This window comes from Physella acuta, unplaced genomic scaffold (genome assembly GCF_028476545.2).
Source record: "Physella acuta isolate Inbredline_101_S28 unplaced genomic scaffold, ASM2847654v3 ptg000966l, whole genome shotgun sequence".
Lineage (NCBI taxonomy): Eukaryota > Metazoa > Mollusca > Gastropoda > Physidae > Physella > Physella acuta.
The window spans coordinates 120,434-140,567 of record NW_026732483.1 but is presented as its reverse complement, the minus strand read 5'-3'; the positions used below and the strand labels follow the sequence as shown (position 1 = coordinate 140,567).

The window sequence follows — 20,134 nt, the reverse complement described above, 5'->3', positions numbered from 1 at the left end:
AATGGTATTATGCGAATGTGTAAAGACTTTCGGTCAAGCCGCAATGGTATTATGCGAATGTGTTAAGACTTTCGGTAAAGCCGCAATGGTATGATGCGAATGCGTGAAAACTTTCGGTCAAGCCGCAATGGTATTATGCGAATGTATGAAGACTTTCGGTCAAGCCGCAATGGTATTATGCGAATGTGTTAAGACTTTCGGTCAAGCCGCAATGGTATTATGCGAATGTGTGAAGACTTTTGGATAAGCCGCAATGGTATTATGCGAATGTGTGAAGACTTTTGGATAAGCCGCAATGGTATTATGCGAATGTGTGAAGACTTTTGGATAAGCCGCAATGGTATTATGCGAATGTGTGAAGACTTTCGGTCAAGCCGCAATGGTAATATGCACATGTGTTAAGACTTTCGGTCAAGCCGCAATGGTATTATGCGAATGTGTGAAGACTTTTGGGTAAGCCGCAATGGTATTATGCGAATGTGTGAAGACTTTTGGATAAGCCGCATTGGTATTATGCGAATGTGTGAAGACTTTTGGATAAGCCGCAATGGTATTATGCGAATGTGTGAAGACTTTCGGTCAAGCCGCAATGTGTAAAAACATTCTGGTTCCCTAGTCGGCGATTCTAAGGGTAGCAATAATTAATGGAAGTCTTTGATATCGTTATACCGCACTAATATTGAGGATAATAAACTTAAACTAAAGGTTTTTTATACATCAAGCCCTGTGGCGTCTGGGTGGTAATGTTAACAAAGCCTGGTAATGTTAATAGATTTGTTCTAAGCAATTAAAAAGCAATAATTACTTTTTTTAGTTTTTGTAATACATACTAAAGAATGACATGCTATAAAATGAAAATGCATTTAATATTAATAATATAAATACAAAAAGACATAAAAATAAACACAACACGAGAAACCATTACATATACGAAGCTTTGCTGTTTTATATTCTTTTGACCGACTTAGGGTTAAGAAATATCACGGCAAACATAAAATAAAACAGAGATTTTCCAAAAACAAACTAATGCACTCACACAGATGAGATGTTGTAATTTGTTTTAATTGAAAGGAAAAAAAAAAGACAATTTATTTCAAAACCCGATCAGGCCAGAATTGAGTATCCTATGTTCATATTTTTGTTTGTATATATATATATATATATATATATATATATATATATATATATATATATATATATATATATATATATATATATATATATATATATATATATATTTATGGGGGCATATATTTATGGGGTTGCCCTTTTATCTATTTCCACCACTGAATGTACTAGTGCTTTAAAGCAAACACGTGCAGTTCCAATTATCACGCGAGATAGCTAAATCAACGATTATGTCTGGGTTATCAAGCCAGGCTTATTTCTATTAGCTGGTTCAAAAGAAAAAAGAATGGAATAAACATTACTTCCAGCTTAGAGTGAGCTCATACCATGAGTGAGTGGAGGTCACACTAACAGTTAAGAGTGTAGGTGTTACATTGTGTGGGTGGTTGAGATTATCTCAGTTAGTGTTTAAATAATACGGTGTTTCAGTGTAGGTAATACAGTTATAATTCAATGTGATTTAGCTGTTTAGGAGTGGGGGTGATATTCCCAATGTAAACTACTAGTTTATCTGCATAGGTTTGTTATAATTGATTTTTTAACAACCGATCTCCCACCAGCGGTCATAAATCAACTAGAAATAAATAAAACGGGTACAGGTATTTAGCGTCAACCTTGGTGATACCTGATATTAAGTAGGTCTTTGTCCCATAAAGAGATTAAGCGATTTTAATTATCAAAAGCCATTACGTATTGCATTACTCGCTCAACCCATTAAATTATAGCTAATCTTTAAAGCTAGTTCATCAGACGCTAATACATGTGTATGATAATTTGTTCACGACTTATGCAGATAATCATTCGTGATTATAAACAAGATTTGGGCTCGTCCAATACAATGACCTTATATTGTATACGACGAAATGCGTATTAACAGAGTATTAGTATATTTCAATTACCTATTTTTCTCAAAGTATTCCAGTGTAACCTAATGATGAGTTAAATCCCAGCTCAAAATTCGATCCAGTGTAAAGATGTCTATATCTGTACTCACGTGCTACACGTCACCCAATGTAAATCGGCATGCCTGTAAATGAAATGACTGTGCCGATATTTTAACTGATTGTACAGATTTACAACTGTACACGTGTAATATTAGTATAAGAAACGTTGTTGTACACACCAGAGGGTGTGCAGCCTTAGTGTCCAAGTTTTGGAAAATAATTGATTATTATGTATTACAACGATGTATATGCGTCTATCTATCTAAATATGTAGCTATACATCCATAAAAAAGTAAAATTCCACTTTAAAGACCTAACGATCAAAATTGGGTAGATGCAGGAGAGTTCATGTTTCTTGTCCTCGGCTTATAATGGGACGGTGTGGTCAGCTCTCTGCTTAGCCGCCTTTACTTTCGCCAACGTGAGTCAGGTACCCATCAAACTATGTGTGGACTCGGGGACGTCGTACAGTCACACGCTTAGACCGTAATCGAACTCCAGGACTTCAGTAAACCCGTCGAGTACTCTATAACTCCACCAAGCACTCCCATTGTACATCCTATAGACGGTTTCAAATAGCTTTACATCGCCATTTTCTACTCAGCTATGGTTGTTGGTTTTTTTTGACGTGTTATACTTCACGCTGTCAAATGTTTTTTTCCATCATTCCATTATCTCAGTGCAAATGATCTATTGTCCGTTGTATTATTTGTTTTTGAGATAATGTGTCCTTGAGATAATTTGTCCTGTCACCACTTAAATCCATCATTAAAAAATTCGATTAGTTGGTATTAAAGTAGGTAATACATTGTAAATAGGTTCAGGGACATTTGAGTCATCTCTTAAAATGCTAGAAGTGCGGTAGTATGTTGTGAGTGGGTGGGGTATCAGAGGTATGTAGTAGTGAGGTACGTTATAGGAAATTTATGATTGGTGGAGTTTAGCGTAAGGTAGGTTTAGGGTATGTCACTACTGGACGATAAATTATTAATGCAGTCCAAGTTGCTAAGCTATAACATATACGGATTACGCTTAGGACATTATATATTTTAGCGCTAGTTACAGCCGTTTGGCTTAACGCTAAATCTATTACTTATCTGATTGTAAGTATTAAACATGTTTGTGCAGTTTTAGCCGGGACTTAGTCATCTTATTAAACTACTTTGGCTCAACTACCTCAGTAATACAATAGTGTTTACGTTTAACTGTGTTTTAAATCAGTCTTCAATTTTATTTTATTTATAGAGTCAGTAGAACGTGCCTGAGTCCACCTAACTATAATCGCTACTTAAACTATGCAAGGGAATCACTTACACAACCATCCCTTCACATGAAATTGACTAGAAACAAATCAACTCTACTGTATCTGCACTATTGATCGATATGTCTAAAAATAACTTACTGTAATGTGGGAGGGCGTCAGGACTCTGGTACATACACAGCTTATAAACACCAACAGAACTCTTTCAAGTTAGACAACAATAGAAGGTTTAATTCTCTTCCTTTATCTCGTCTTCCTCTAACACCAATCGTCACTTCCTACACCAACCTTGAACATTCCCCGTTCATCCCTGCACACCTCCTTCCTCCCGCTCACCACACCCCCACTGTCACTCGACCAGTCGCTTCCTTTATTACCCTCGTTCATTCCGTACAACATAACTTCAACACAGTGCTGTCACTCGATTTTTTATTATTACATTTTATATTAAATAATAAAAATAATAATTTAAACAAATTAAGCTCATTCTGAAATTGTTTTAAAACATGCATTACTATGTAGCATATAAAAATGCAATGATAAGCAAACTATGCGATGTAAAACTGAAATAAAAATAACTAAGCACATCATAAAGCAAATTTTAGATCAGATTCTAACAAAATAAACCGGGAGTGATCTCCTATAAACTTTCTCGAATATTCTTATATAAAACAACAGGGGAGCGAACTCGGGATATCGTTATGGTTTCTAATCCATTTTAAATACTTAAACTGTTTAAAATAGAATAGAATCTCATAGAAAAAAGAATTGCGCACCAAGCAAACGCCGAATAAAGATGTGTATATTAGTGAAGAATATTATTAGTACTTTATAAATTCACATGCGTTTTTTTGAGAAATCGGAATGAGTGAAAATTACTATTTCCGGTCAACGGAAATTAGTTAAAATTTGACAGAAGGCAGAAAACAGAAAATTAGATCTTTTACTTACATGTGAAATTTCATATATGTATCTGAAATAGTACTCAAGTTATAGGCTTTTGAAAAACTCCAAGTAGAAAAAGTTCCACTTCCGGTTATCAGAAATCACTCAAAAGTTGAAACGGATCTACGATTTTGATATAATACTTATATACCTAGCTGTAACGGTACTCAAGTTATCGTGTTTACACACACACACACACACAGACATACGGATAAGATTGCAAAACTATGTTTTTCCGACTCAGGGAGGTGTAAAACGTCGAGATTTGTAAAATCTCGATTTTTTTCCACGATTACAATACTTTCTATATAGGCCTACTTCGTATATACGAGAAAGTTTTAAAAAAAGTTCATCAATATTTATTTTATACACATGAAAATTATCTCTCCCTAAAGGTTTCATATTTATCTCTCAGTTCTCTTTGGACCAAATGTGTAGGTATGGAGTCGGCGCTCAATACACTCTTCAGACCAAACTTGTATAGTTCATCATTATGTTCAAGTATAAATTAACTGTTTTCATAAACGTTTTCTGCTACTGATTTCTCTTGTTGTGTCCATATGTTCTGGTGTGTTGGTATGAGAGGCGTTTCATAGTTGCTGTAAGGCGTATTCAGCTCACTGTATCGTTGTAGAACTTGATACAGACACCTGTACTGATCCTGAAGGTACAAGTCAGTTCACAAATTACTATTTATTCATTCTTAGGGTTGTAATTTCAAAGCATTGAAAAGTAATAAAGAAACTTACCAGAGACGGAATGACCTGTGGTCTGATACATTTGATGGCACCAACAACAAGTGGAACTGTTAAACTTTGGTCATGGTCCATTCGGTCAAGTAGAAGACTCAACACACAGGCCAGGCCGCTGTACTCAGCTCCGTTTCTGGAAATACAAGTTCTAAAAATTAAAAGTATAAAAAGTACCAAGCGACTAGATTCATTGCACATCTCATAACAATTTATAATCTAATTAGTGCATTTTTATTTTATTCCGTTGGAGCAAAGCTGTACAATCCACGCATTGCGCCTACTACTATTATCTATCTAAAATGTTTATACATAATTCATATTGCATAATATATGATATGTTTTATTTTAAAGACTTTGAAAACCTGCACATGTAGAGTACTCTCCCCTGTGCCTGTACATTATTTGACCTTGTGTGTTTGAGAAGTTTGAGAAGATTCTTGGGATTCAGGTCTGTGCTTTTACTCGCGATGTGGGTCACTTGGGTTTCACTGGTTACCTAGAGAACATAAAAATGAAGCGCTGAGAGGACGTCAACAGATGCAACCGTTTCATGGCACAGCTTAAATAAGTCTTTGTATTTAAAATAAATTATTACACATTCGTTCGTAGTGATGATATTTCAAAGTGTGGAATAAAACAATGCGCGCGATACGTCTAAATACAGTCTCATGTGTTTGATGAATGCAGTTGTTTGTTAATTGTGAAAGGTTGAATAATAATATGTTGATAAATATTCAATATGTTCTTATATTTATTGAGATATATTAAAAATGTATTTGAGAAATTTATTGTATAAAATTAACGTTAATTTTAACAGGCTGTTCATTTTTTAATACATAAATTATACGATTATATGCACACATATTATACGAACATTTAGAGGTTGAAAATCCATGGCTTTTATGTTCGCCTTTACTGTAATGTTTTGTTCCTCCCATAAACTCTCAGACTTGACAGGGCCTGTGTGTATTTCATATGGTCCACAGTCTAAAGGTGTAGTGGTGCTCTGGGGCAGATATTCTCCTATTGTCTGCATCGAAAAAATGGCAATCATTAAACATTACATATGGGAGAAGATTTCAAATCCCTTTGAACCCCACTTCATTTAATCTCAGATTATGTTAATCCTAATCAGCATAAAAGAGTACCTCGTCTTGATCATCTGATTTTGTTTGAAAGGCCACGACAAGTTTTACATTGTACTGTGCCACCAATCTCCAGAAATCTGTGACTGTGTTTGGCATTGGGAACTGTGTTAGTATCTGGTTCTCTCGGCTTGTGAAACTCTGAATAAAAAGTCACAGTCAAAATAGTGCAGTTCTTTATATATATATATATATATATATATATATATATATATATATATATATATATATATATATATATATATATATACATTATACTCCGTAAAAATGTATTCATAGACATTACCCATATGTGTAATTGAACTCTAGTTAAACGTACCGGTACAAGTACAGCATTAATATAGTGGTTAAAACTGTTTGATTCACAAGACAGAACAGCGCCGTACAGCTTACCTATGTAATATTTTAACAAGTTTACAATCAGTTCAGAAGAATGTTAATATACAAAGTAATACGTTATTTTATATATCTAGTGACGAATGTCCCAATTTTGTGATTAGAAACATTTTAACAATATTAAACAAAACATGACTACCTACTTGGAATAACTAAAGAACTTCTGTTTTTGTCGTCTTTAGTAGAGGTGTTATTGTTTTGATATACATTTGATTCAGCATCCTTTGAAGTTTTGTTGCTTTCATTTTTATTAAACTCTTCACTAAGACGAGAAACTGTCTGCACACACAAGATTTTTTAAAAAAACGAATGTTTTGTATAGTAGGCCTTACATACATTTACACAAACTATCTTAGCAATTTGGTATACATTATTAGTACAACTTTAACATAAGGAGATATTTTACATTCAAACAAACGGGATTAAAAATAATATATAATATAACGTATTGTCTTATTATTTTAATATTATCAAATGCAAATCGTATTGTGGTTGTTTTTGAAACGCTGATTTTCTTTATATAATACACTATTAACAAAATGTCATTTCTCAGGATGCATGGTTGAATACATAATATTGACAGGTCTAATTTTAGTGTGACCATAAAAATAACAATCTTTATTGTTTTGATAATAAATACATGAATATTTCAGTACACATTTATGTAATTCTCCTTTTTAAAACAAATCTTAATTATTTTCTTGTTTTTTTGTTTTTTTTACAATTACATCCTTTTCTGAAGATCATGTTTTGCATTGGATAATATGCCTCAGCTTATGGTACCTGGAATTCCTTCTCCATATTGCTGATTTTAGAAATTGTCATTTCTTCCAGGTATTTCAACCGTGTCAAAATATCATTTGAGCTAACAGTTGTTCTCATGCAGACGATAGCAACTTGCGCAGCTTTATGTAGAAACTCATATTGCTCCTTGTAACAAAGTAAGAGAAAACATCAAACTGTATGTTGTTTTGATTCTAAGTATTTATTGTCTATAGTAGTGTTATAGTTTTCAGCTTACCGCTGTTTGAACCATCAGAACCCTGTCTTGTCTGAGTTTGGCCACTGTTTTAAAACAATTTATCCGCCCCGTTTCTTCAGCTTCTCTCATCACATTACGTAGAGCGATGAAGGTTCCAGTACGTCCTACACCAGCGCTGTAGTTTATATATACACACTAATTTAATTAACATTAAAAAAACAAACAAACAAGTAACGTTAAATGCGGTGATCAATTTCATTATTTATGAGTTTTATAATAAAAATACAATAAAAGATAGACCTGCAGTGGACAACAATAGGCCTTGATGTACTCCCTAACGCCACCCTCTGTTCAAAGTCCACAAGTCCCCACGGTGTTAGAGGCACACCTTTGTCTGGCCACGATGTGAAGTGGAATTGTGTAAAGTGATGACCTACTTCGTTTTTCTGTAATCGATAGACATTTTTACAGTAGAAACTTTTGTTTTTATTAAAATGACCTATAAGCTATACGCCGTACATTTATTTTTTCGCGTGTAATTCCTGATTTATTTTAGTTTTTGATAATGTTTTTACGTGATTATTTCTACCTTACGAAGCTCCAGCTTCCGAATGGTGTACTCAGCAAAGACGTGTGTGGCAGCCAATTTTACCTTGATGTCGCCGAAGGTGACTGTACCTTCTAACGGCCAGTACCTCACACATTTTTCCTGGCGAAACCCAAACACATGTTCTACTTGCATGTTTGCATTCACAAGGTATGATATGTATTAAATTTGCTTCTAGATTATTCAAAATATATAATATCGAATTCAGTGTGTTGACAATCATTAGAAGATAATTGAAGAATAAAACGTGTTAATTTTTTTTTAAATTTTATAGTAATTTGAAACTGAAATGGTGTATTCATTTCAAGTAACCTTCCAATACGAAGTTTATTGATACTAATAAAATTTTCTTCTGGCAACAATGATATTGTCACAGAGCACAATAATTAGTTTGAAATACGAATTTAAACATTCAAAACGCAATGCTTTAAAACTTTAAAAACTTCTTTGTTTTACGATTTTAATATTAACAAATGCAAATCATATAAAAGATGTTTATCAACACGCTGACTCTCTTCATACGATAATCATTTCACTCGATGTCACTTCTCACGATGTTTTGTTTAATACATTGTCTAATTCTAATGTTCTGAACTTAGATAAAAGTAATGTTTTAAACATTGATTTTGGTATTAAATTAAACTATATTTTTATAATATTTTTTTTCTGATTCAATTCTTAATTTAAAAATATTGTGTTATCTAGCAATGTATACATGAACTTTCATAAGCTACATACCTTCCCCTCTTCGATTAGGTTTGTCAACATCACAACTTTATCAACCTTTTGTTCCCACAACATTCGCACAAAGTCGTTGGTGATTACTTCATTTGGACCTTTGTTATTTTATAAATGAATACATAAAAAATACATATACCAACATATGTGTAACCATACGTATATATATATATATATATATATATATATATATATATATATATATATATATATATATATATATATATATATATATATATATATATATGTATATATATATATATATATATATATATATATATATATATATATATATATATGTATATATGTATATATGTGTATATATATATATATATATATATATGTATATATGTATATATATATATATATATATATATATATATATATATATATATATATATATATATATATATATATATATATATATATTAAGCATATACTAGTATTAACAAATAAAAATATTTAATAACATTACTAACACAAATCAGCTGCTATTATATTTTGAAATAAGCAGTTTTAATTTACCTTGAGAAGCTATGAATTTCTCCTCATTGTTGTATCCCTGACATGAAAATTTAATTACACATTTAAAATACAATGTTTGCTTTTGCTACCTATATTTTGTACACACTGAATATGTAAATGGATGTTGTTTATTTGGGTATATTGATATAGTGTTCTACATTGTATGTGCATTTTGAGTTCATAATAGACATATTATGCATATATTTTGTTGTTGGAAAAAAAATAATCAATAATGTGTTTAAATTAAGGATACTAAATTCGTTCTTTTGTTTTGCTGTAATTAAACTAATTAAACTGTGGTATTTTGTTTGAGATACAAGAACTAACAATACTTGCATATACACGTATAGGGACATTGATATCTAAATGTATTTTGATACATTTTGACACATTTTAAAAATGATTAATTTTTTTTGGTGCCAATAAAATAGTTTTCATTTTAAAATATAAAGCTCAATGATGTTTTATTAGTATCAACGTTGCAGTGATATAGCAAAACTTGATTGATGTGACCCTCACCTCAACGTAGGAAGCGTTGATGTAGTCGCCTTCATTCTTGCTGGCGTTGACCTCTAGGTGGACACGTGAGTGGTCGTCTTTCGAAATAATTATTTTAATAAAATTCAAATTTACTAACACTTTTTAAAAAATGAAACTGAAGTAAAATTTAAAATTGAAATTTATTTATGTCTAATATCTTACTTTGAACTTACAAGTGCAGATGTTCTTGTATCTGTTTTTGTGTTTATTTGATTCATTCTGGCCCACATTTGTTGTCACATTTGATGGCGCTGGGATTTTCTAAAATGATATAAACATTTTGAAACAATAAAATATCTCGCAATGACATCTCGAATCTTTCCACATAATATAAACATTATGAAACAATAAAATATCTCGCAATTTTTCATACATAAATGACATCTCGTATTTTTACACCAAAATATAAACATTTTAAAACAATACAATATCTCGCAAAGGTTCATACACAAATAACATCACGTATCTCTCCACTAAAACCCAAACGTAAAATAATCTAGACGCTGCCCTTTAACGACCCTGCAAAAAATTTTGCGTCCCGTAATTGTATATGTCTATATCTGGATTTGTTGGCTAACGCACGCTTTATAATTGTTCACAAATCAAATGCAAACAAGATCTTTCTCGTTAAGCTAACCACCCCCGTCAACACGTAGAACAATTTAACAATCATATTATTTTTAATCCCAAATCTCTACCACGAAGCCATCAATTATATTCTACATTTGTTAAGTTATGGCTTTATCTTATTAGTTAAAAACGTTATATGTGTCCAGTATCATACAGTATACATGGTTATAGCCAATGTAGATTTCTACCGCTATGGCTCTGCCGTCCTACAATTGTTGACATCAAATTAGCATAAACATATTGCTACAAATACACTGAATTAAACGTGATTTTCAGGCATTGTAAAACTCATAGTTTTAATTCTTGAGACAAAATGTGAAGATAAAAAATTACCTTAAATTCCTCTACAAAATAGTGTCTAGTTTGAGACTCCATGAAATCGTTTAATGTTGTTACGTTAATGTATCTCTTGTCAAGATCAACATCGTCATTTTTGTAGGCATTTACTACAACAGTAGGCTTTTCTATACATGAATATACATATACATATATATATACATACATTTATATATATATATATATATATATGTATATATATATATATATATATATATATATATATATATGTATATATATATATATATATATATATATATATATATATATATATATATATATATATATATATATATATATATATATATATATATATATATATATATATATATATAAATAAATATATATATATATATATATATATATATATATATATATATATATATATATATATATATATATATATATATATATATATATATATCATGTGTTTATGTTTATCGTTATTTTTATATAAATGTGTTTCTGGGTTTGTGTGTGAATTAAATTTGTATATAATGTATCAGGGTTTGCTCTGTTTACCAATCATCAACCAAGTTTATATTATACAATATACCCGCCTTTATATTTGCCATTATGACGAGACGACTCGTCACCACTATATTCAGCAAGAGTTGATAGTTCATTGCCAGCTAAATCGCCACCATTAGACTTCTGATTTTTATTTAACCTCCGCTTCCTGAACAATAAATGAAGACGTATTCAAAATATGTACAGTAATAAAGGTGCTGTTTATTGTCTTCGACATCAATTCAGTTGCAATTTTTACTTTTTGCTCTGATGGAAATCATTATTATTACTTGCTAAGACTATCCTTAACAGTAACCCTAAACCTAAAAGTAATGGATATATATATATATATATATATATATATATATATATATATATATATATATATATATATATTGTTTGAAAAATATTATTTAAATGCCATTAGCACTATGAGCAGAAAACAAGAACCAAGCTATCGTCGGTTCCGATGAATATCTGCCGTACGATGCAATCTGCCTCACGGACTCACAATTATTCCCTATCACATTACATTATATTAAATAACTGATCGACTGAAATAAGCAAATTGTTATATGTTTAAAAATGAGAAGATACCTCCAGAAAACAAATCCTGCAATGGTTATCAATGCTATAAGTATCACAGCAACAATGGGTGCAACTATAGCCGCTATTGGCGGTGTGTCGCCTGATTTGTCTTGGGTATATTCTGTCGTTTACATAATATAAAACAAAGAAGAAATCAAATTCATCTATTTTTATATAACTTTTTTCTTACATATTTTTTTGTAGAAGTCAAAGATCACTTATTAGAACTCTATGGCTTATTTGTTCAAAATAAAAAGACAAAGATTCAATATGCATTATGGGAGGGTATTGTTTTTCTACTTCATCTACTATATCTTCTTTTTAAGTCCTAGTCTTTTAGTCAAAAATTTAAAACACACGTGCATAAATCAGCAGATGCCAGACATGTTTGTGGAACATTTGAAACTATCACTGGGTAATTATTAGTATTATGTTTGCAGTCATAGTTTTAACACCATTGATAGATATAAAAGGCACAAAATGTATCAAACAATATATACAAACATTGAACGTCTATATTGGATCCTACCCAGATCACAAGTTTCTCCTTGAAATCCCGACCGACAACCATAGACACAGGTTCCATTGGTCACGTCACAGGTACCGTCATCGTCACAATGTTTTGAGCATGTTTTGCTACAGGAGTCACCATACGTGTAGTTGGGGCACACTAAATAAACATGATATTACATTTTACATTTTCTTTAAGTTAAAATTCACACATTTTGCAAAAAAGAAAAAGAGTAATATATTAACTGCATGCATTTGAATTATTTGTTTCTATGAATAGAATAAACATAATCTATAGCTTGATTATTAAATTTTGTGAACATTAAATAGGTAATCTAATTACTTTTATCACAGAAATGTCCATGCAGCCCAGTAATACACGAGTAACAGTGTCCAGTTGTAGAATTACAACTAGAATCACGGCATTTGGCAGAACATGCGTAGATACATCCTGGACCATAGACGTTTTTCTCACAGCCTATTTAAAGTATACAAATATACGTTAAACATGTTGAATTTATATTTACCTCTTCTAATATGTATTTGGTTTTCCTAAATTCTGTATGTGAAATATATATATATATATATATATATATATATATATATATATATATATATATATATATATATATATATATTATATATGAGTGTGTTGTGAGTAGTTAGTAAGCCTACAGATTTTGATGTATTTAAACTTAACTTTTTCACATAGATCGCCATGCGTTCCATTGATACAACTGATACAGAAACCGTTGACATTGTTACACAATAGGTCTGTACAATTTGTACTGCATCTTTTACTACAGTCTTGCCCATAATATGTTGCGTTGCACGCTATAAATAGTACAAATTAAAATATAATTGACCTAAAAGGATGTTAGTATTTAGGTTTTACATATATTGTACAGCTGATAATAGCTTTAAAATTTAAAATGACCAACCTTTATCACACAGACGTCCTTGAAGTCCTGGGTTACAACTAAAGCAGTCTCCACTAGTACTGTTACATTCAGCGTTAGTGCAGTTTTTTGAGCAATCGTTTATACAATTTGATCCATAATGTGTTTTATCACACGCTTTAAAATGAGGTCATATTTGTTTGAATATGCAATTTGTTTTTTTATATAAAACGTTAGTACATTGGCCTACACATTTAAATTACCAATCATATACTATATAAATTATACTATTAATCCTGAAGCAATTTAATGCACAAAAATATGTATTTACATTGTGAACACCCCACCCCTTGATATCCAGCAGCACAACCAGACTGACATCCACCTGTAGCTACAAAACATGTCTCAGTTGGGTCGTTACAGTTGCAGGTCTTGGTACATTCTAGGCCGTAGTTTGGTTCATTGCATATTATATCTGCATTGATAACGTACACATATCTAGTAGCCTATGTTATTGCCCAGGAAGCTTTGTAATTTTTAAATTAAATGTAGGCACATTAAAAACAAGTACTTGTATTATATCTATATACATATTTAGCTTTCAGCTATGTTGATTTATAAGCTAGTCATGGACAATTTAAAAAAAAGGCTAAAAATAAAACTATTTACTTGAAATATCATTCTTGTCTAAGTGGTTCTTACCTCCGTATATCTCCACCTCACACAAAGTTAAAATTTTGGTGGAACTAGTTATGTTCACTTTTGCAACGGGGAAAGGTCCGGTTGTTATGGTGTAGAATGGTTTATCTGTCATGTCTTTATCTGCATAACTAAACGATTCTGTACCACGTTGTGAGTAGCTTATCAATGTAAACTTGTGAAGCCGATCTGAATGTGGTTCTGTAAAATACATCGTACTATAGCGATTAAAATAATTTATTTACAAACTGTTTTGAATCATTGTATATTACTTAGAAAAAAAAGTCAAGATAAATATTGACATTTAATTTTTGTAAAACAAGCTCATACTTTTTTTTGGCATTTTAGCACCTTAAAAATGTTCTGCAATCAAAACAATACGATCTTATAACACTCATCCATGTTCTAGATAGTGCAGAAAACGAACAGTATATTATCATTTGCATGTACGTGCAGTCAATATCCACAAACATATCCATCTTGCTGACTTTCATGGCATACTGTAGACTATGGAGTAACCGGACTCCCTTTCAGTCAATATTCACGCACAAATTCGTCATACTGACGTTCTATCAACCGACTGGTCGGTACACTTTTCACGATGATTTCGAGTCTGATCCACAGTGAATAAATAGTTTCAACTGTTGGGATTTAACGCTTACCATTCACTCCCATTTAGCAGACATTTTATTCTTTCATAATGATCTTTCAAAGCAAGAAAATGCAAAGATGCTTTACTCGATACTATTATTAGTGATTTCTAAAAAAAATTCAAGAGATTTAAATTAATTAATTTGATGGGGGTAGGCTCCAGAAAAAAAAAACGATTATATGATAGATTAAAAAGGCTCTTTTTTAAGATGACCGCAGTTTCCATGGCAAACATATGTTGAGAAAGTCGTGAGGCATGCACATATTTAGCCATAAGTTCCATAACTTAGATAAAGTTAAAAAAAGCTTATTAATTAAACAGTTTTTTCCCGTTTTCTTTTCCGGAGTCTATTTTTTTAACTTTTAAATTTACGGTAATCATAACCTTTACTAACCTATCATCCTATCAACATCATTTCTAGTTGAGCAGTTATACAATATTTTAAATAATTTTAAACTTCTTTCACTTTTCAAATCATTACTGCCCGTTAGAACTGATATTCTAATAATTAAATGAAACATGTAATATATTAAATTTATGTCATTACACTTCACTTTAGAACATTCGAGTTTTAAAATAAAACATAAATTATGTCACCTGTGAAATTAATTTACTATTAAGATGCCGTTACAATGTAATATCTTGATATCTTGTGATAAGCCAACTTTTTGTTTAAGCTATCTTGTTTTGTAAATTTTGTTACAGCAACAGTTTGACATATATTGTTTACACAACGTATATACAATTAAAAAAGGTATCATTTTTTTTCTACACCTTAAAATTATCACTCTCTTATTTTTTCAATTACAAACCCAATAATTGACAATCTGTGTACGATCAAAATAAGAAACAAATTCATAAAAGTATATCCACTTAGAACAAGCTTTATTATGTAGGGATTAGTTTACCTACCTCTGTTGTATAGAATGTATCTGTTTACATTATGTTCATTGGAAAACATAACACTCCAAGTTTCTTTTTTATCGTCATCTTTGGTATGGGTACAAGATGCGTAAGTAAAATTCGCATTGGTGTTACCATCCACAGCTCTGGAAGCATCGAGGGTTGTGTTGATGCCATTTATAATTTCAGAATAATCGTTAGTTTGCCATGTTTTTTCTTTAAGAGCCACATTTCGTCCTGTATGTACAAACACCATCACAATATTATTAGTTTATCTTAAATAATTTTTCTGGTTTTCAATATATAATTACTTTGTTAATAACGTAATCGTTACTTAATAATTAGAAAACATTCTCAAAATCAAGCCACCAAACGCTTGTTACTCACATGACTAACCATTTAGTCAGCTGTATGTGACAACTCAACATACACAGTATTCCCTTTACAATGCATATGCATTGTTTGAAGAAACTAAACGATATTTCTCTGGAAGCGGTTAATATTTGTAATAGTGTGTTAGTTTGAAGTAGTGTATTGTTGTTTATGTTTCCTGTACATAAAGGGCGTCCACAAATTTTAGGCTTTTCAAAATGATGTGTTGCAAAGAATGAAGCCTCAATAATATGACTCAATATGTGATGAAATACCATTAATTGGAATTACTGATAGACAAGCACTATATTCCATCAGTAAAAACACAATTTAGCATCGCGTGCTTAGCAAGTTACACATCACTGTATGTGTATGGTTTTTGTCTTACAATTTACCACAATAAAGGCGTACATACGCTCAAGATTTTACGTATATGTCAGCATGTACTCCATTAACTTATTCAAAGTAATATCATGTATGTTTAGTTTACTCATATACAATTCAAAGTGTAATGTTATAAGTTCTCACCTCCACTGAAGTGTACTGAACAAATTGATATCTGTGACAGAAAAACGATTTCTACTTGTTTGGTAACACTTCGCGTATCACATAACACATCATAGATCGTGTTGGTAACATTGATTACTGTAACATCGGCACATCTAGTGGCTGAATCAGTGCTGGCATTCTTAAGATTTAACACCAGACCTTGAAGAGAAGCTGTCAACAAACAAAACAAATAATGGTTTTCATGCTTTTGTGTTTATTAATTGTTATTAGTTTACCGCTAAATAGAATATAATGTACATACCACATTTATTTTATTAAGTACATTCTGTTCTACCTTTTTGTTTAGTAATTATCCTAATCCAGGTGAAGCCATATGGGATGTCCCAGGTTTTTGTAAATGTTTGCACCTCTATACAGGTACTGCTGTCTCCATCGGTTAAATCAGGTGGGAGGGTGGATGAAGTATTCAACGTGGCCAGGTCCTCTATAAATAGACATAATCGTATATCGTGACATCTCTAGACAAGTATGTACGCAGGAATAGCGCTAAAATGGACGCTTCTAGGTACATAAAGCAGGGAAGGCCGAGGGAGACGTAGAGGCGCACGGCGAGGGGAGCAGCTGGCAGTGGCAAGACTATCTTAGGGGACTGCCACAAATATTGCCGGTGATCGACAAAATGGAGAGAGCTTTCGGTAGCGGCCCGTTTGTTTTGTGTACACAAAGTAAAAGATGATATCATAACTTCTATGATGTGACGCTATAAGTAATATTCTTTCATAAGACAAAATGAGAAATCGACCTACGGTACTGACACAGAGGACCAAACCACCCAGGTGCACATGATGACCCGTCGACACAACCACCTTGTTGATCACAGGTGTTGACACAGTGACATTTGTATTGACATTTGGAGCCGAACCAGCCCGGATCACAATCTGTGAATAGTCACATATTTTATAGTCCACTATTATTTTAATAATACAGTAAGTTTTCTCGAACACTCAATACTTAGTAGTGTATGAAATATGACTCATTATCAATGGCATTCACGTTAGATCTAATATTAATTAAATAACAACTAGGTCCCAAGTCTTCTAAATTAGAAGCGTAAGTGAAATGAAATTGCTAAAAGAAAGAATATTCTAATAATTTAAACATATATTATTCCGGTCATAATAAGACAGAAAGATATTATCAAGAAACATGAGTCATTCGAATATTTATTTTATTCTTATCGAGCACTAAAATATTTTGATAACAATTTGTACTTTGTAAGATACATCTACAAGAATAAAACCCTACACATTGTTAAATATTATGAGAATTAATTTATAATACCTGTAGTGGCAATGACAAGTTGAAATAAAACGGTGAAAAGAAACAACATTAAATTTGATATCATTGAGGCACTTAAAATCACTGACGTTATGGTATTGCTCCTTGTATGACAACTATTAAGAGCATAACATAAACATATACAATTAAATGCCCTAAATATGTGTAGTCCACAGTTCGAAACACACTGATACACAATTTCCACCAACCAATATTCCCGAATTGATAAAACTAACGGTGCTCTTTTTACTGCTGTTAAAGTATGTCCCTTTTGAATGATTTATAACCTACCCACTTGAATCTGTACCAAATTCCCAATTTATTTTTGCTTGATAAGAAACTTCTAGGCCACGGCTTTCTTTGAATACCCTCAGTATTTATAGTGCTATATCTGTCAAACGTTATCTCATCTTCCTAATCCACTTCCTGTATGATATTATGTACTTTCTAGTCAATATGTTGCTGTACGTGACATTATGAACATTCTAGCATACATGCTGCTGTATGTGACATTATGTACATTCTAGCATATATGTTGCTGTACGTGATATTATGCACATTCTAGTATTCATGTTGTTATATGTGACATTATGTAAATTCTAGCATTCATGTTGTTATATGTGACATTATGTACATTCTAACATATATGTTGCTGTACGTGATATTATGTACATTTTAGTATTCATGTTGCTGTATGTGACATTATGTGCATTCTAGCATATATGTTGCTGTAAGTGACAATATGTACATTCTAGCATTCCTGTTGCTGTATGTGAAATTATGGCATTCTAGCATTCAAGTTGATCTATGTGACATTATGTGCATTTAAGATAACATGTTGCTGTACTTATAGTACCTACATTTTGTTTCTACTGTGAAAGGCGAGTTTGTGTAGATATTAATAAAGTAGGAAGTTCTGCAAAAATAATTTAAATATACTTCCAATACACATAAATTACCCTTGCCTTAAAAAATACGATAGGGGGCGGGGGGTGGTGTCGACAAAGTTATTCGAGCTTTATTTAAAGTCGACCGAGTTATCTGTTGACTTGAAGTCAGTGGCAGTGTAGGGAGCCCACAATCCGTACATAAATAATTTATTGTGCAAATAAAATAGACTATAGTGCTGGTTATCTTTATTATTCAGTCACTCACACACGCTGTTTATAAAGTTAGTCCATTGTCACTAACATACAATATTGTCGATTAAAGATTGAGATCAATGAATAAACAGATCAACTAGCAGCTACTACTATGAAAAATGACGATATCTTATCTGGTGCAGCCGTTTGAGACGGTGGTCCCCCGCTATTTATCTTGCTGCGGTGGTTATTGGTTCAATAGGTTGTAATTAACCCGCCCCGCCCCACACCCTCTACTGCATCGTCATAGCTCTTCACTAATCGATATGGTGGTACTTTTTTTTGTAAACATACATCTATGAATATTTTTATTACCCTCCCGCAGCGCAATAATTAAAGAAAGAATGAACGTGATTTTTAGAGGTCCCCCCCCCAATGTTTTATACTATTTGTTTATGAAATCTTTTACTGCGTCCACGTATTTGTCATTGAGTCGTGATTACAACAGTGCCACGTAATGTTTTAATTCCGATCAGTGGCGTAGCGAGAGGGGGGGGGGGGGGGGCGGGGGGGTGCGAAACGCACCGGATGGCACCACTTCGGGAGGTGACACCAAGACAAAAAAATAGAAAAATATATAGAGACAAATGATATTTCCATTAAGTGCCGCAGCTGGTGACACCCGACATCGCTACGCCACTGATTCTGATACAGGCATTTTGTTGTATCACTAAATTCCGGCTAGTTGTAGCGAGTAGATCACGGTATCACTATCCATAGGCGTAGAGACCCTTCCCGGCACCCGGGGACAAACTTTTCGATTTGCACCCCCCCCCCCCGAGATTTCGATTTGCACCCCCCCCCCCAAGCTTTCGATTTGCACCCCCCCCCCCTCGAGATTTCCATTTGCACCCCCCCCCCCTCAAACTTTCAATTTGTACCCCCCTCAACCTTTCAATTTATTTTTCCAACCCATTTTGGCGCCCCCAAAGGTCGGCGCCCGGGGACTTATGTCCCCCCCCCCCGGCCCCCCCCCCTCGCTACGCTACTGTCACTATCAGAAAGTAGACCTATAGTCTTATAGAATTCAAAATCTCCTAACTGAAAATTACAAGATATTCGGTTTTATATTTAAGCATTTA

The 20,134-nt window shown here is 32.5% G+C and overlaps 2 protein-coding genes across 2 annotated transcripts; both read right to left on the bottom strand.

Moving 5' to 3' along the window:
* Positions 1 to 3,748: 3,748 nt before the first annotated feature.
* LOC131953960 (receptor-type tyrosine-protein phosphatase alpha) lies at positions 3,749 to 13,009 on the bottom strand. Its single transcript, XM_059317410.1, has 20 exons — positions 12,881 to 13,009; positions 12,557 to 12,697; positions 12,037 to 12,148; positions 11,490 to 11,608; positions 10,927 to 11,057; positions 10,137 to 10,224; positions 9,943 to 10,019; positions 9,424 to 9,460; positions 8,899 to 8,996; positions 8,143 to 8,262; positions 7,854 to 7,999; positions 7,593 to 7,728; positions 7,355 to 7,501; positions 6,715 to 6,850; positions 6,495 to 6,568; positions 6,179 to 6,316; positions 5,905 to 6,060; positions 5,393 to 5,526; positions 5,028 to 5,163; positions 3,749 to 4,939 (listed from the first exon to the last, which is right to left on the bottom strand). Coding segments are annotated over exons 1-20 (2,280 nt in total). The 5' UTR covers positions 12,882 to 13,009; the 3' UTR covers positions 3,749 to 4,786.
* On the bottom strand, positions 13,009 to 18,210 carry LOC131953959 (uncharacterized). The gene is made up of 10 exons (XM_059317409.1): positions 17,914 to 18,210; positions 17,379 to 17,510; positions 16,907 to 17,056; positions 16,591 to 16,782; positions 15,700 to 15,927; positions 14,139 to 14,336; positions 13,768 to 13,911; positions 13,479 to 13,613; positions 13,233 to 13,371; positions 13,009 to 13,015 (listed from the first exon to the last, which is right to left on the bottom strand). The coding sequence occupies exons 1-10, from the start codon at positions 17,975 to 17,977 to the stop codon at positions 13,009 to 13,011; spliced, it is 1,389 nt and encodes a 462-aa protein (XP_059173392.1). The 5' UTR covers positions 17,978 to 18,210.
* Between the last annotated feature and the right edge of the window lie 1,924 nt (positions 18,211 to 20,134).

What these genes read in the sequence shown, in the direction of transcription:
- LOC131953960 (XM_059317410.1), bottom strand. An exon ending in ATACAAGAACATCTGCACTT is followed by an intron (nt 10,020 to 10,136) that starts GTAAGTTCAAAG and finishes TTATTTCGAAAG; the next exon opens with ACGACCACTCACGTGTCCAC. An exon ending in TTAATGCTGTACTTGTACCG is followed by an intron (nt 6,317 to 6,494) that starts GTACGTTTAACT and finishes CTTTTTATTCAG; the next exon opens with AGTTTCACAAGCCGAGAGAA.
- LOC131953959 (XM_059317409.1), bottom strand. Translation starts at nt 17,977, where the DNA reads ATGATATCAAATTTAATGTTGTTTCTTTTCACCGTTTTATTTCAACTT. An exon ending in TGGTCCTCTGTGTCAGTACC is followed by an intron (nt 17,057 to 17,378) that starts GTAGGTCGATTT and finishes GTCTATTTATAG; the next exon opens with AGGACCTGGCCACGTTGAAT. An exon ending in TTCAGTACACTTCAGTGGAG is followed by an intron (nt 15,928 to 16,590) that starts GTGAGAACTTAT and finishes TTGTACATACAG; the next exon opens with GACGAAATGTGGCTCTTAAA.